The sequence below is a fragment of the Moschus berezovskii genome, chromosome 10 (genome assembly GCF_049115385.1).
Source record: "Moschus berezovskii isolate FMDL1 chromosome 10, NW_MosBer_1.0, whole genome shotgun sequence".
Lineage (NCBI taxonomy): Eukaryota > Metazoa > Chordata > Mammalia > Artiodactyla > Moschidae > Moschus > Moschus berezovskii.
The window spans coordinates 88,149,175-88,166,168 of record NC_142469.1 but is presented as its reverse complement, the minus strand read 5'-3'; the positions used below and the strand labels follow the sequence as shown (position 1 = coordinate 88,166,168).

The window sequence follows — 16,994 nt, the reverse complement described above, 5'->3', positions numbered from 1 at the left end:
GCCGCTGCCCCTTCTGGTCCCTGAGTGCCAATATTGGTCCTGTTGATGTTCCTACATGAAGCCCGAAGCTGCCATAATTCATGATCTGGTCTCTGTTGGGTCCACCTCAGCTCTCAGCGATATGCTGGAGTCCTCTAAGATACAGCTGTGAACCCAAATCCTTGGCACAGAGGCCCAAGGGGATTACAGGAGTCAGATTTCCTGTTAGGTTCTCTGCTACTTCTGGGTCCTGTCTACATCAGGACTGGAGTATCAGGGTCCCCCAGGAAATCTAAAAACAGCACCTCCTTCCATCTAACAAGGCTCCATCTAGTTCAATTTGCCTGTCAGGCTAGAGGCTTCCTCTCGAGTCCTAAGTGGGAATTAGGACAGAAATGTCTCTCTTAGTCACCCCTTATTTATCTGACCCATATAATGATATACTAGTCTACACTTGCTGCTGCTGCTAAGTCACTTCAGTCGTGTCCGACTCTGTGTGACCCTATAGAAGGAAGCCCACCAGGCTCCCCCGTCCCTGGGATTCTCCAGGCAAGAATACCAGAGTGGGCTGCCATTTCCTTCTCCAATGTGTGAAAGTGAAAAGTGAAAGTGAAGTCGCTCAGTCGTGTCCGACCCTTAGTGACCCCACGGACTGCAGCCTACCAGTCTCCTCCATCCATGGGATTTTCTAGGCAAGAGTACTGGAGTGGCTTGCCATTGCCTTCTCCGACTAGTCTACACTTAGGTGAGGCTTAATATGTGCTTTGCATGGCTTAATTCTCAGAACAACCCTACGAGGAAGAAGTACTATTATCATTCACATCTAACAGGTGTGGAAACTGAGGTACAGAAAGATTGGATGACTCCCTCAGGACCACAGAGCCCTGGAGTCAAGGAGGGAGCCAGGATGAGTGTCCTGTGGCTGACTATGGAAGCCATGCTCTCAGACCCTGTGCTATGCTGCTCCTTTGCCCGCTCTGAGACCCCTGGCCTCTTCCCTTCATTCCTTCTTCAACTCCCTGCCCTCAAGCCAGGAAAAGTCCAGATTTTATTTCCCCATGTCACAGGCTATCTCTACCATGAGGCCAGTTTGATTACCATATAAAGAATGGCGTGGGTTTTCAGTTTGTTTTGAACGCTTTACTTCTGTGTTTCCAAGAGAGAGGCTCCATGCTGATGTCAGCGTGGGGCAAATGTTTCACTTCTTCCATTGTCCACTTCAGAGGAATTCTGGGAACTGCCAAGATTGGCTCCTGGCAGCCACCCAACTCCCATATGGAGATCCAGAATGCATCCTCGAGAGCCTCACTCAGATATCCGCTCCAGCCTCGGCAGTCCCTGAGGCCATCAACAGCACGACTGCTTCCTCTGGCAGCAAGAGATGTTGGCCACAGCTGGCTGAGCTGCCTTTTGCCCCTGGGAGATCAGGAGCAGTGACCATGGTGAGCACCCCGAGTACCAGCAGCTCCCCAACACGTGGCTGCCGGCGCCGGTGGCCCCACCTGTTGCTACAAGGGACAAATACTTGACCCTTCTACTTTCTTCACCTGCTGCCTCCAGGTGGCCTCAGACATACGGGATGGGACTGGGGTCCCTTAACTGTGTTGCCCATTGAGGCCCAAGGCTTTCCAAGATGAGCCAAGCACACTTAAGACATCTGTTGTTTCTCAGATATCTGGATTCTCTATCAGAACTTTTAAATACAAAGTTTAAACTGCTGGTGGTGGTGTTCTGTTGCTCAGTTAGCAGTAACTTTACGTTCTAAGGCTGCAGCTTTGTAAAGCTTCATCTTATAAAATGGGACGTGCTCTCTCACCATCAGTGACCATGTTCTAAAATGTTTCATTCTCTCAGTCATTTAAAAAGTATATATTTGAGTAGCATCTCTTCATGTCCAGATAAATCTATTTCCTATTCATTCCAAATCCTTCATCAACGGTTCCCATCTGGCATCCTAGGACTCATGTTTCCTCAGGGCGCTAGGGAAAGTCTTTCATCTATTCTCGGTATTTCCCACAGAAATTGTACTTTTATGATAAGTTTGTACTGATTAACTAAAAAAAAAAAAAGAAGTTCTTTGCTTTCTAGTGAAATGATAAATGACCCAGTGGCATTTATGCAGATCAGAAGGTCCAATTTGCAGTCTTTAACTGAAATCCGTGCTGTGTGCTAAGTTGCTTCAATCATGTCTGACTCTTTGTGACCCTATGGACCATAGCCCACCAGGTTCCTCTGTTCATGGGATTCTCCAGGCAAGAATAGTGGACTGGTTTGACATTTCCTCCTCCAGGGGATCTTCCCGACCCGGGATCAAACCTGCGTCTCCTTGTCTTCTTCATTGTCAAGCGATGTGCCAAAATACATGGAAATGTAAATAACGTATTACATGAGGAAGGAAATTTGTCTGGAAGACGGAAACTTTTGAAAGGCGAGTTTCACATGGGCAAAGGATGACTGTTAAGACTGGGCCACGTGTCTTGTCACCATGGTTATGTCTACTGTCCCTCTAAGAGTTCACAATCTTCTTGTCACTGTGAAAAATGCCTTTTACATTTATTATGCAAGTGTCTGTTTCAAGGGATGTCAAAGCACAGTGACTAAAGGTCCATTTCTTTTTTTGTTCAAATGTGCCCTGGAGGTTCAAGGGGCCACTGAGGTACTAGATCATTCTAGGATCAAAGACCAGAAAATAAAAATGATCACCCCACTTTTCACTAGCTGGGGCTACTGCACTTGGTAATGATGTCCAGTGGATTCTCAGATTGTCTTTTCCAGGGTAACCACACTCTGAAAAGACTGGGAGCCCACCTGTCAGACCGTGGTGCTGGGAAGCCATCAACACTGCATCAAGAGGGTAAATGCCTTTATACCTGGGGTGACAGGCAGCTGCTGCTGCTCCCATATCTTTGAAGAGAAAGGAGAATGAAGGCAACACCTACTTAGTGTAATTTTCTTCTTTGTTCTTTCATAATACTGTTAAAAGGAAACAAGCAGCCCCAAATGGAGTCACTTGTGCTAAATCCAACCAAGACTTAATATCAGCTAATAGCAGTTTCAGCCTCTCTCAGGAGTAGAATTTTAAATAATTCAGTCTGAAATTTCCTGGTCTGCACAAGGGAGGTAATATGCTCCAGACCCCCTGCATTCCCATAAGGCAGGGCTCCCCAGTCCCCAGGCCATGGACTGTTTTTGATCTGTGGCCTGTCAGGAACCAGGCTGTATAGCAGGAGGTGAGTGGTGGGCTAGACAGTGAAGCTTCATCTGTATTTACAGCCGCTCCTCATCACTTGCGTTCCTGCCTGAGCTCTGCCTCCTGTCAGATCAGTGTTGGCATTGATAAATTAAATGTAATGTGCTTGAATTGGGCTTCACAGGTGGCGCTAGTGGTAAAGAACCCATCTGCCAATGCAGAGGATGTAAAAGATGAGGGTTTAATCCCTGGGTTGGGAAGTCACCAAATCATGTCTGACTCTTAAGAGACCCCATGGACTGCAGCACAAGAGGCTTCCCTGTCCTTCACCATCTCCTGGAGTTTGCCCAATTTCATATCCATTGAATTGGTGATGCCATCCAACCATCTCTAGATAGTTAGATATTCTCAAGAACTGATTTTATGATCCCAATCCTTGCATCTCTTCATAGCTAGAAAATCATTAAATCCTTTCATGGTGACATCAGCTCCTCCTGAGGAGCAGAAAACCTTTTGTAAAGTAAGTGCTTGATTACACTGAACTCCCCCTTCACCAAAATCTTATATATTGACCCACTGCCTCTTCACCCACTCCCACCAGGCCTTCCCTGGTGGCTTAGACGGTAAAACATCTGCCTGCAATGTGGGAGACCTGGGTTTGATCCCTGGGTTGGGAGGATCCCCTGGAGAAGGAAATGGTAACTCACTCCAGTCCTCCTGCGTAGAAAATCCCATGGATGCAGTAGCCTGGTAGGCTACAGTTCATGTGGTCACAAAGAGTAGGACACAACTGAGTGACTTCACTTTCACTGCCTCTTTGGAGCAGTCTTTCAGAGCTATTTGAGGTGTGTCTTCAGGGATGCAGCCCTCATTTCTCCCCCAAACAAAGCTTAACTCTAAACATGGACATCACCAGATGCTCGATATTGATATCAGATTGATTATATTCTTTGCAGCCAAAGATGGAGAAGCACCACACAGTCAGCAAAAATGAGACCAGGAGCTGATTTTGGCTCAGATCATGAACTCCTTATTGCAAAATTCAGACTTAAATTTAACAACATAGGGAAAGCCTTTGTCTATTCTAAATCCTTTGAGGGTGTGAACCACAACAAACTGTGGAAAATTCTTAAAGAGGACAGGGAGGCCTGGCGTGCTGTGATTCATGGGGTCGCAGAGTCGGACACGACTGAGCGACTGAACTGAACTGAATACCAGACCACCTTACCTGCCTCCTGCAAAACCTGTATTTAGGTCAAGAAGCAACAGTTAGAACCGGACATGGAACAATGGGCTAGTTCAAAATTGGGAAAGGAGTATGTTCCCTGATAGCTCAGTTGGTAAAGAATCTGCCCGCAATGCAGGAGACCTGGGTTCAATCCCTGGGTTGGGAAGATCCCCTGGAGAAGGGAAAGATTACCCATTCCAATATTCTGACTTGGAGAATTCCATGGACTGTATGGAATTCCACGGGCTTGCAAAAAGTCGGACACTCCTGAGCGACTTTCACTTTCACTTTTATTTCAAGGCTGTATATTGTCACCCTGCTTATTTAACTCATATGCAGAATACATCATGAGAAATGCCGGGCTGGATGAACCAAAGCAGGAATCAAGACTGCTGGGAGATATATCAATAACCTCAGACATGTAGATGACACCACCCTTATGGCAGAAAGCAAAGAGGAACTAAAGAGCCTCCTGATGAAAGTGAAAGAGGAGAGTGAAAAAACTGGCTTAAACCTCAACATTCAAAAAACAAAGATCATGACAACCAGTCCCACCACTTCATGCAAATAGATGGGGAAACAATGGAAACAGAGACAGACTTTATTTTCTTGGGCTCCAAAATCACTGTGGACAGTGACTACAGCCATGAAATTAAAAGACGCTTGCTCTTTGGAAGAAAAGCAATGACAAACCTAGACAGCGTATTAAAAAGAAGAGACATTACTTTGCCAACAAAGGTCCGTATAGTCAAAGCTATGGTTTTCCCAGTAGTCAAGTACAGATGTGAGAGTTGGAAAATAAAAAAGGCTGAGTGTCGAAGAATTGATGCTTTTGAACAGTGGTGTTGGAGAATAACTCTCAAGAGTCCCTTGGACTGCAAAGAGATCCAACCAGTCCATCCTAAAGGAGATCAGTCCTGAATGTTCATTGGAAGGACTGATGTTGAAGCTGAAACTCCAATACTTTGGCCACCTGATGCGAAAAGCTGACTCATTTGAAAAGACCCTGATGCTGGGAAAGATTGAAGGCAAGAGGAGAAGGGGATGACAGAGGATGAGATGGTTGGATGGCATCACCAACTCAATGAAGATGAGTATGAGTAAGCTCCTGGAGTTAGTGATGGACAGGGAGGCCTGGCGTGCTGCGGTCCATGCGGGTCACGAAGAGTCGGCCACAGCTGAGCAACTGAACTGAACTGATCTACTGAACAACAACAAAACTTAACTCACAACTCTCAAGTTGTGCATCTTTTTTAGTAGACAGAGCTTTGGCTGGGATTGAAGCCCATCTGAATTGCGGTTTCAACCTTGGTTAATCATTCCAAGTTTCTGACTTCAGATTTCTTAAGCATTCATTTCACTGGTTTCACCTGTCTTAGGCCACTGTTTTCAATTGCAGTGGTTCTCCAAGTTTGGTGTTCAGACCAGCAAAACCAGCGTCATGTAGAACTTGGTTAGAAATGCAAATTCTAGAGCTCCAACCTGAATTGGAAACTTGTGGAATTTCACCTGATACAGACTCCAAGGTTGACAACCACAGTTCCAAACACACCCTGGACCTTGGTGGGTGGGAACAGGGTGTACAAAGCAGAGGCTGGGAATGATCTGGTTTTTTCCGTGCCACCCTCTGGATGGTCCGCCTGCGGTGCCCTCACCGGGCTCCAGGTCCAGGATTCTACCCAGGCTGCTCAGTCGCGTGCCTTCTCTGGGCGGTTTCTGGAAGCGTCCTGCAGCTTGAGGGGATAGGCGCTCCCACGGGTCCCTGAACCAGACTAGTTTCTTCTCCCTCGAGAGGATAATCTAGGAGGCTGAGAGGAGCAGGCTCAGGCAGGCTTTGGGGTAATACTGGCCTCCTTAGTTACGCAAGAGAGCGCTGCAGGCCTCCTGGGGTCATTCTGCGCCCGGGCCCGAACCGCGGCCACTCCCATCCCAGCGGGGAGGGTGCCTTTTTCCTAAGGCAGCTTGGTCAGGTGACCGTGGCGGCTCTTAGCCGGGGACGCGGAAGGACGGGCACTCGGAGGCCGCGGGAGAGCGTCCAGGACGGCGGGCTGCGAGGCGATGCGATGCCCGAAGCAGCCCGGGCCGGCGCTCCCGCTGCTGATCCTGCTGCTTCTGCTGCCGCCGCCGGGTTCCGCGGGCGGCCCCGCGCCCTTCGACCCGACCTGGGAGTCCCTGGACGCCCGCCAGCTGCCTGCCTGGTTCGACAAGGCCAAGTTCGGCATCTTTATCCACTGGGGCGTGTTCTCCGTGCCCAGTTTCGGGAGCGAGTGGTTCTGGTGAGCACGCCTCCCTCGGTCTCCGGGGATCCCGCTTTGCACCCTACTGGCCTGCAGCCAGGACCCAGACCTCTAGCCTTTGCGGGTTTGTTTTCTCTCTTAGTCAGTTTCACCTCCTGCTGTTTGAGCCGCGCTGTGCATTTCCGGGTGTTACATTTATGATTTACGGGATAAGTGGTTGGTGCTGGGTGAACGCTGAATTTTTCTTCCGTGTGACTGCAAGAGTCAGACACTTGATGTGGCTCTGGCTTCTCAGCTTCTTGATACTTGTACTTATCAGTCCTCATCACTCTGTAGCCATCGACAGAATAAAATAGCAGAAAAGTAATGGGCTGTGTGGGGGTCGTAGGAGGAAACTCTGGGCCTAAACTGTCCTTGTCGTTTGAACTTCAGACTTGCCCCATTGCTATTCTGCTGCTACTTGCCAATTGTCAGTTGTTCTGCCACGAAGCAGAGTTTAAACATAAATTCATGGGTATGTGAGACTTATGTTCATTTGGGCATTCACTGGCTCTTTAACCTTAAAATGTTACCACATGTAGCCCAAGGAAAATTTAAAAATAGATCCTAGAATATTAACCCTAAGAAACTCCAGTTATTAACAGATCGCTATGTGAAAAGTTATGAACAAAGCTTGTGGAGGTGGCGGAATTCCAGCTGGGCTAATCCTAAACGATGGTGCTGTTAAAGTGCTGCACTCGATAAATCAACAAATTTGAAAAATTCAGCAGTGGCCACAGGACTGGAAAATGTCAGTTTTCATTCCAATCCCAAAGAGGGGCAATGCCAAAGAATGTTCAAACTACCACACAATTGTGCTCACTTCACATGCTAGCAAGAGTATGCTCAAAATCCTTCAAGCTAGGTTTCAGTAGTACATGAACCAAGAACTTGCAGATGTACAGGTTGGATTTAGAAAAGCAAGGAAATTCCAGAAAAATATCTACTTCTGCTGCATTGACTATGCTAAAGCTTTTGACTGGGTGCATCACAGCAAACTGTGGAAAATTCTTAAAGAGATGGGAATACCAGATCGCCTTACCTGCTTCCTGAGAAATCTGTATGCAGATTAAGAAGCAACAGTTGGAACCAGACATGGAACAATGGACTGGTTTAAAATTGGGAAAGGATTATGACAAGGTTGTATGTTTCCACCCTGCTTTTTAATTTATATGCAGAGTACATCATGAGAAATGCCGGACTGGATGAATCACAAGCTGGAATTAAGACTGCTGGAAGAAACATCAACCTCAAATACGTAGATGATACCACTTTAATGGCTGAAAGTGAAGAGGAACTAAAGTGCCTCTTGATGACAGTGAAAGAGGAGAGTGAAAAAGCTGTTGAAATTCAGCATTAAAAAAACTGAGATCATAGCATCTGGTCCCTTTATGGCAAATAGATGTGGGGAAATGGAAACAGTGACAGATTTTATTTTCTTGGGCTCCAAAATCATCATGGACAGTGACTGCTGCCTTGAAATTAAAAGATGCTTGCTCCTTGGAAGGAAAGCTATGATAAACCTAGACAGCATATTAAAAAACAAGAGATATCAGTTTACCAACAAAGATCCAACTAGTCAAAACTATGGTTTTCCGAGTAGTCATGTATGGATGTGAGAATTGGATCATAAAGAAGGCTGAGTGCCAAAGAATTGATGCTTTTGAACTGTGGTGTTGGAGAAGATTCTTGAGAGTCCCTTGGATGCAAGAGATCAAACCAGTCAATCCTAAAGGAAATCAGTCCCGAATATTCATTGGAAGGACTGTGGCTGAAGCTCCAATACTTCGACCACCTGATGTGAAGAGCTGACTCATTGGACAAGACCCTGAGGCTGGGAAAGAGTGAGGGCAAAAGGAAAAGGGGTTGGCAAAGGATGAGGTTGTTAGATACCACCACTGACTCAATGGACATGGATTTGAACAAACTCGGAGACAGAGGAGGTCAGGGGGGCCTGGCATGCCACAGTCCATGGCGTTGGAAAGAGCTGGACACAACTTAGTGACTGAACAAAGTGTGAAAAGTGGGCTTGGCTGGTGGCTCAGTGGTAAAGAATCCCCCTGCCAATGCAGGGGACACTAGCCTGATCCTTGGGTCAGAAAGATCCCTTGGAGAAGGAAATGGCAACCCACTCCAGTATTCTTGCCTGGAAAATCCCTTGGACAGAGGATCTTGGCGGGCTACAGTCCATGGGGTCTTAGAAAGATTTGGACACGACTTAGCAACTAAACAACAGCAACGACATGTGAAAAGTGGTGCACAAAAAGTTGCTCTTTAGATTTTACCATGAGAGCCATACCTTTACAGCTTTAAGTGTCTCGCATCTTTCTTGATTAAATACTTAGGTATGTTAAGTTCTTCAAGATAGAAATGTTACTACATATATATGTATGCATAATACACATATATACACATAAATAATATATTCTAAGTAAGATAAGAAAATAAACAATGAATATTTAAACCTACATTATACTATATACATAATGTACAACAAATTTAATTCATACAATATATATTCCATATGACAGCTATAAAAAAAAAACACCCAGTGTGAGAGTTGTGAATTAAGTTTTATTTGGGGCAAAATAAGGACTGTAACGTAGGAGACTGCCTCTTAGATAGCTCTGTGGAACTGCTCTGAAGAGGTAAGGGTGGAGGTCAGTATGTTGTTGTTGAGTTGCTAAGTTGTGTTGTACTCTTTGCAACCCCTTGGACTGTAGCCTACATTTGTGACCCCAAATCCTCTGTCCATGGGATTTCCCAGGCGAGAATACTAGAATGGGTTGCCATTTCCTTCTTTAGGGGATCTTCCCAACCCAGGGATTAAACCCACATCTCCTGGATTGCAGGAAGTTTCCTTACCACTGAGCTACCAGGGAAGCCAGAGGTCAGGATATATGTCTTTTTTTGGTGAAAGGGGATATATGCAATCAGCACACGTTTTGACAGAAGGTTACTGCTAGTCTCAAAGTTACTGCTCGTCAACAGGAATGGACGTCTCCCTTAATGATTTTAGTGCTTTTCTAGCTATGAGAAACATGCAAGAAATTGGGCTCATAAAATCTTCTCCTGAAAATATCTGACTATCTGAAAGGCTGTTCTGGCAGTTTTTCCTAATCTCCACCCTGTCCTTTCAGGGTGTGTTGAAAGTCAGCAACTACAGTGGCTAACAACTTCATTCTTATAGAACCAGATGGCAAGTGACAATTTTTAGTTGGCTGATACAATACAGAGTATAAATTATATATTGAATTACACTGTAAATATTGTACCACTTTCTATAAAGACACTGACTTTCTGCAACCAGTAACTTTTCTTATTCAGTTAGGCCAATTGATGAAAAAGAACTGCATAAGCTATGGAGTACTATTCATATACTGTTTTGAAATCAACTTGTAAAATATGGGACTCTTTCTTTACGTAACCTGTATTACCAAATATATTTGCTTCAGGAAATTATAAATCTTTCTTTGCAAGTTTTGTGCTGTGAGGCATTTTGAATTTACTTTTGAAATGTTTCGATTAGCAAGGTGTTGCAGTCCTTTAATGGACCAGAATCTGGTGGTCTGGAGCTGACGATAAGAAAGTGAAAGAAGGAAAGAGGCTAATATTCCCTGGGTTACGCAGAGAACCAATAAAGCCCTAGGACAGGGCTTGTACCGCTCACATAGGCACAGGGCATCCTCTCGAAGAGGTCTTGAAAGCCCAGGCAGGAAAATGAGCTCGGCAGCCTTCCACGCTCCAGAGAATCAGCCAGAAAGAGAGAGAGAGAGAGAAAAGGACACAGGGACCCAAGTTTCTAGTGGAACAAGGGTGCTTTAGTGAACTCTGTGTGAGTATATATAGTGTTTTACAAGGTAGCGTCTTCAGATAAAGATTAAAAGACCAGACTTTACAACTTACCAAGGAAACAAGGAGTAATAGAGGTCATAAAACCAGAAGACAATCCATATCAAAGAAAGAGGGTCATAAATAATCACTTTTACCATATGGAAAAGCGCTAATGAAGGAAATCCTATGCATGCATTCCATCTCATGACCTCAGTCCTGGGAGCAGTGTGTCGCTCCGTTCGTTCCTGTTACCAGGAACTGCTAAGGAACAGAGGGCTCATGAGAGACAGGAAACAGCACACAGGAATCCTGACAGCAGGGTACATAAATTAGCAGATTTCTTCATCTTATATTGTGTGTGCTCAGTAGCTCAGTCATGCCCAACTCTTTGTGACCCCATGGACTGTAGCCCACCAGCCTCCTCTGTTTTCATGGCATTCTCCGGGCAAGAATACTGGAGTGAGTTGCCATGCCCTCCTCTAGGGGATCTTTCCAACCCAGGGATTGAATCCACGTCTCTTATGCCTCCTGCATTGGCAGGCAGGTTCTGTTAACCACTAACACTTTTGTTCAACTGGGAAGATTAGGTAAATATACATTGATGGTAGGAGAGGATTTGATGTTTGTTAGTTGAAACTAATGCTCTGCACAAAACAACTAGTTTTGAGTCATTGTATTCTTTGTAATGGTTAACTTCCTATTTTCTACAAATGAACACAAAGTTGTTTGTTTTGACGTGGAACAATAAATTTGATTCTCATACAAAGCAGAGTATATTTTTGATGGTCTGGAAGTGCAATAACCCTGTAGAAGATTCTTAATTATCTGTAGTTTCCCTTTTTATCTCCTCTAAATCTCTGATCTCACTCGATTTGACCTGGGGCAGTCAACAGCAGAGATGAGTATATTTGACTATCCTTAATGGCAGCTCAAAAACAAATATAAATGGTGGGCTGTTTACTGTAAGTGCTTCTTCGCATCTCTATTACTATGAAATTTGAGAAGTGACTCTAGACTATAACAGAGAATGCAGGTTCAAATTAGATGTGCTAGGAAAAAAATAGAAATCTCTTATCTTTTAACTTTCTGACTCTCCCAGTTTCTTTTGCAGTTCCATTTAAAAGATAAAAATGCATCATGGATCAATTAGGATACTTTCACTTCAAGGTACAGAAATCTCAAATAAAAGGTATAATAATAGGAACTTATTGCTGCTGCTGCTAAGTCGCTTCAGTCGTGTCCGACTCTGTGCAACCCCATAGACGGTAGCCCGCCAGGCTCCCCCATCCCTGGGATTCTCCAGGCAAGAACACTGGAGTAGGTTGCCATTTCCTTCTCCAGTGCATGAAAGTGAAAAGTGAAAGTGAAGTCGCTCAGTCGTGTCCAACTCTTAGCGACCCCATGGACTGTAGCCCACCAGGCTCCTCCATCCATGGGATTTTCCAGGCAAGAGTACTGGAGTAGGGTGCCATTGCCTTCTCCAAGGAGCTTATTACTATACATAATAAGAAATTTAGAAGTACTTGGCTCAGTGATGAAATCAAAGTCCTGGGCTCTTTGTCATCCTCAGCCTGTTGACTTGTCCTGTCATGGTGACATGATGGTGGCCAGGCATCACGTCACACAGCCTAGTCCAAAGGCATATTGTATCTCTCTACTAGAGAGGAGACCATTCCAAGAATCTCCCAAGTTGGCTTCCCCTCCAGTTCCATTGGCCAGCATGGGTCAGGTGTCCATGTGGTAGCTGTGATGGAAGCTGGGAAAGTATATATCTCACTCTTGGGCAGGTAAAGAATAGTGCCTGTGACACAGTGTGTCCTTCAGCAAAGCCTTTTCAGCAGAAAGAACCTCCTTGTCATCTTTGGAGATCTAGTGCTGATTATGAATTTTTTCATCCAGTAAAAACACTCTTATGAAAGGAGTAGTGAAAGGAAGAATAAAAGATGGATCAGAGGTGGGACTTGCATCTATTTCATGACCATGGGCTCACTGCCATGTTTAAATAAAATGTTTATCTAAAAATTATGCTTTGAGGATTTCCCTGGTGGTCCAATGGTGAAGACTCTGCACTCCCGGTGCAGGGGGCCTGGGTTCCATCTCTGGTCAGAGAACTAGATCCCATAGCTGCAACTAAGAGTTCTCATGCCACAACTAAAGATCCTGCATGCTGTGACTGACATCCAGGGCAGCAAAATAAATAAGTAAATAGTTTTCTTTATTATGTTTTCAGTGGTGTTTTCCTTCTGAAGCTCTGCTTAGGCAGTTGAGGCCCCACTGCTCAGAATAAATGCATATAACCAGTAATCCTTGAAGACTGAGTCAGTATATTAAAATAATAGCATCTTCTTAATTTTACTGTCATTTCCTCCCCCACTTGTTCCCTGCTCAGTTCAGTTCAGTCGCTCAGTCATGTCCGACTCTTTGCGACCCCATGAATCACAGCACGCCAGGCCTCCCTGTCCATCACCAACTCCCGGAGTTCACTCAAACTCATGTCCACAGAGTCGGTGATGCCATCCAGCCATCTCATTCTCGGTCGTCCCCTTCTCCTCCCACCCCCGATCCTTCCCAGCATCAGAGTCTTTTCCAGTGAGTCAACTCGTCACGTGAGGTGGCCAAAGTATTGGAGTTTCAGCTTTAGCATCAGTCCTTCCAATGAACACCTAGGATTGATCTCCTTAGAATGGACTGTTTGGCTCTCCTCGCAGTCCAAGGGACTCTCAAGAGTCTTCTCCAGCACCACAGTTCAAAAGCATCAATTCTTCGGCGATTAGCTTTCTTTACAGTCCAACTCTCACATCCATACATGACCACTGGAAAAACCATAGCCTTGACTAGACAGACCTTTGTTGGCAAAGTAATGTTTCTGCTTTGTAATATACTATCTAGGTTGGTCATAGCTTTGCTTCCAAGGAGTAAGTGTCTTTTAATTTCATGGCTGCAATCAGCATCTGCGGTGATTTTGGAGCCCAAAAAAATAAAGTATGACACTGTTTCCACTGTTTCCCCATCTATTTGCCATGAAGTGATGGGACCAGATGCCATGATCTTTGTTTTCTGAATGTTGAGCTTCAAGCCAACCTTTTCACTCTCCTCTTTCACTTTCATGCTACTGAATATAATACATTTGTGTTATATTTTATGCACTTTGTCTTCTTTTGAAGACTTCATCATTTATGTTACAAAGGACTAATTATGTGTATTCCATGTTGCAATCTAAACGTGAAGAATTAAGAGCAAATGGGTGACTTGTTTGTTTAGAATGTTCTGGTTGATAAGCTGAGTAGAGTTTACAGAGGGATAGATGGAAGACTATGGAAGTTCATGTAAGCTTTCCTTAAGTGAAGTCAGACTAAATAGGGACGTTACGAAGGGAATCTTAGTAACATCTGAATAAGGGAGAATTTTAGTAAAGGGAGTTATAGTTGACCCTTGATTAGCACAAATTTGGTCTCCTTTTATGTATATTTTTTTCAATAAATACATAATTGGCCCTCTATATTCAAGGGATTTGCATCTCTGGATTTAACCAACCTCAGACAGAAATTTTCATCTATGTTTACTTGAATGTGTGGATGCTAAAAGTGTGGATATGGAGGACAGATTGTAGTATGCCATTTTATGTAAGGGACTTGAGTACTCGCAGATTTTGGTGTTTGCTGAGAAACGTGGGACTCTATGAATGCTGAGGGATACCTATATTTCAAGTGTTTATGTGTATGCTACTTATATGCTGTTTCCTTCATCCCCTTAGGTGGTACTGGCAAAAGGAAAAGATACCAGCTTATGTGGACTTTATGAAAAATAATTACCCTCCTGATTTCACATATGAAGATTTCGGACCACTATTTACAGCAAAATTTTTTGATGCGAACCAGTGGGCAGATATTTTACAGGCTTCTGGTGCCAAATACGTTGTCTTAACTTCCAAACATCACGAAGGTAAGTAAGAACAACATCTGCAAACACTGACAGTGGTTATAAATGTGAAGTTCTTTTGGAAGAAGAAACTAAAGCAAGGTCATCCACATGAAAACAGAGTTTTCTCTTAGGATCAATCTAAGTGGCTACTGACATTTGCTTGTAATTTAAGAGATCACGTGTTTCACCCAATTAAGAAGCATTAAGAAAAAGAAAAAAGGGAGCATTAAGTATGCAGAAAGATCATACCCTCCACGTATAGAAAAAATGGAAACTGATCACATTTTATTATATGCATATTTAACAATTTTCAAGTAATGCAAGATTTGATTAAAGCCCTTTCAAGGGGGATGTGGTTTGCAGGTCAAAGTTTACAACTGAATTGCAGTCTTTCTGTTTTCTTATCACCTCTGTAATGCATTCTGGGAAGGTACCCTGGGGATTATTTGCTACTGTCTTACATCATGACCAATAATACAAGGTGGTGCTTTTGACCAACTCTTCTATGACCCAGTTGAGGAAAATTTGCTATTGATAAAAATGACATGGGCCACCTGAAAGGAATAAGATTGCAAGGCTGTAATGATGCCCAGAAATATTAGAGATGGTGGAAGAATATCTGAAAAGAAACAGAGTGGTTGAATTAGGGTTCTCCAGAGAAATAGAGCTAACAGGAAGTATAATACATATAGATTTATCATAAGAAACTGGCTCATGCAACTATGGAGTCTGAGAAGTCCAGACCCAAGATAGCCTGTTATATAGTTCCAGTCTGAGCCCAAAGGCATCAGAAACAGGAGAGCAGATAATATAAGTACCTGTCCAAATCTAAGTTAAAAGGCAGGAGAAGACTAATGTCTCAGCTCAAAGACATACAGAGAAAACATTTTTTCTTTTTAAATTAAAAAACAAACACCACTCCTTAAATTTTCCTGCTTCTTTTTTTTTTTTTTCTTTTTGGCTACAATGCATGGCACACAGGATCTAGTTCCCTGACCAGGGATTGAACCCATGCCCCCTGCAGTGGAAGTGGGGAGTCTTAACCACTGGACCACCAGGGAAGTCTGAAGAATTCTTTCTTAATTAGCCTTTTATTCTATTTAGGCCTTCAATGGATTGGATGAGGCCCACCACTTCAGGTGGGCAATCTGCTTTACTCAGTCTACCTATTCACATGTTAGTTTCCTCTAGAAACACCTTCAGGAACATATCCTGAATGATGTTTAACCAAATATCTGGGCACCCTGTGGCCCAGGCAAGTTGACATATAAAATGAACCATTAGTGATCTTACATTAATAGGATGGAATCTACCCATTACCATTTCCGTATCTACAAGATCAAGAAAACATCAGCACGTTATTATTGTTCCAGCAGCATGTTAATAATTAGATAATCTGGACCTCTCTGATGGTCCAGTGGTTAAGAATCTGTCTGCCAATGCAGGGGACGCAGGTTCAATCCTTGGTGGGGGAAGGTCCCACATGCCTCGGGGCAACTAAGCCCGAATTTAGAGCCCTCAAGCTGCAGCTCCTGAAGCCCATGTGCCCTAGAGCCCAAGCTCCACAATAAGAGAAGTCACTTCAGTGAGAAGTCTGGGCACCGCGACTAGAGAGCAGCCCCCACCAGCTGCAACTAGAGAAAGGCCCGCAGATAGCAACAAAGACCCAGCGCAATCAAATATATATAAATAGACGATCTGTTTGCATTGGAATAAAACATTTTGTCTCATTATTTTCTGTGGCGGTGGGTAGGGGATTATGAGGGAAGAATGAAAACCCAAAATAAGGAATCAGGATGTTTTTCCTTTTGGCCACAGTCCAGTGGCTTAATGGTTTTTTTTCCTGCAAGTGTTTCTCAGGCTAAGATGGATACTTAGGACATGTTGATTTCCTGATGCCTAGAACTTCTCCAGGCTATATGGTACAAAGTATTAGTTAGCTTATTTAAAAACACAGTAAAACAACTCTTAATCACACTGTGAGTACAAATGATGTAGCCCACATTTATACATTTTCTAGGACCATATTGTTGGACGTTTCCATGCCTATGGAAGAGACCCTGCTGAGCCCAGTTAGGCTGGAAGACCACTGTGTGAGCTTCTGGTGGTGCTACTGAACCGAAGACCCAAAGTGGTTTTAGAACAGCCAACATTAGGGCCTGCCAAGTTGAGACATATGGAATAAGACTTCAGATATCACTGACAGTGCTTTGAAGCTTACTACAAACATCTTTAGAACCAGTGTGAGCTTTTTTAAAAGTTTCTTCAAAATGAATCCAAAGAGTGTGTTCATCTTCAGTTCAGTTCAGTTCAGTCGCTCAGTTGTGTCCGACTCTTTGCAACCCCATGAACCACAGCACTCCAGGCCTCCCTGTCCATCACCAGCTCCCAGAGTCCACCCAAACCCGTGTCCATTGAGTCGATGATGCCATCCAACCATTTCATCCTCTGTCGTCCCCTTCTACTCCTGCCCTCAATCTTTCCCAGCATCAGGGTCTTTTCCAATGAGTCAGCTCTTCGCATCAGGTGGCCAAAGTATTGGAGTTTCAGCTTCAACATCAGTCCT

The 16,994-nt window shown here is 44.1% G+C and overlaps 1 protein-coding gene across 3 annotated transcripts in view; it reads left to right on the top strand.

Moving 5' to 3' along the window:
• Positions 1-6,344: 6,344 nt before the first annotated feature.
• The window catches only part of FUCA2 (alpha-L-fucosidase 2), a 37,760-nt gene continuing 27,110 nt past the window's right edge, over positions 6,345-16,994 (top strand). Inside the window, exons 1-2 of one of the 3 annotated variants that reach the window (XM_088840795.1) lie at positions 6,345-6,673; positions 14,262-14,449. In XM_088840795.1, coding sequence (XP_088696921.1) covers positions 6,456-6,673; positions 14,262-14,449 — 406 coding nt within the window. In that variant the 5' untranslated portion in view covers positions 6,345-6,455. The remainder of the gene's footprint in view (positions 6,674-14,261; positions 14,450-16,994) is intronic. The other 2 variants (XM_088840796.1, XM_055433181.2) reach the window with 2 other exon arrangements.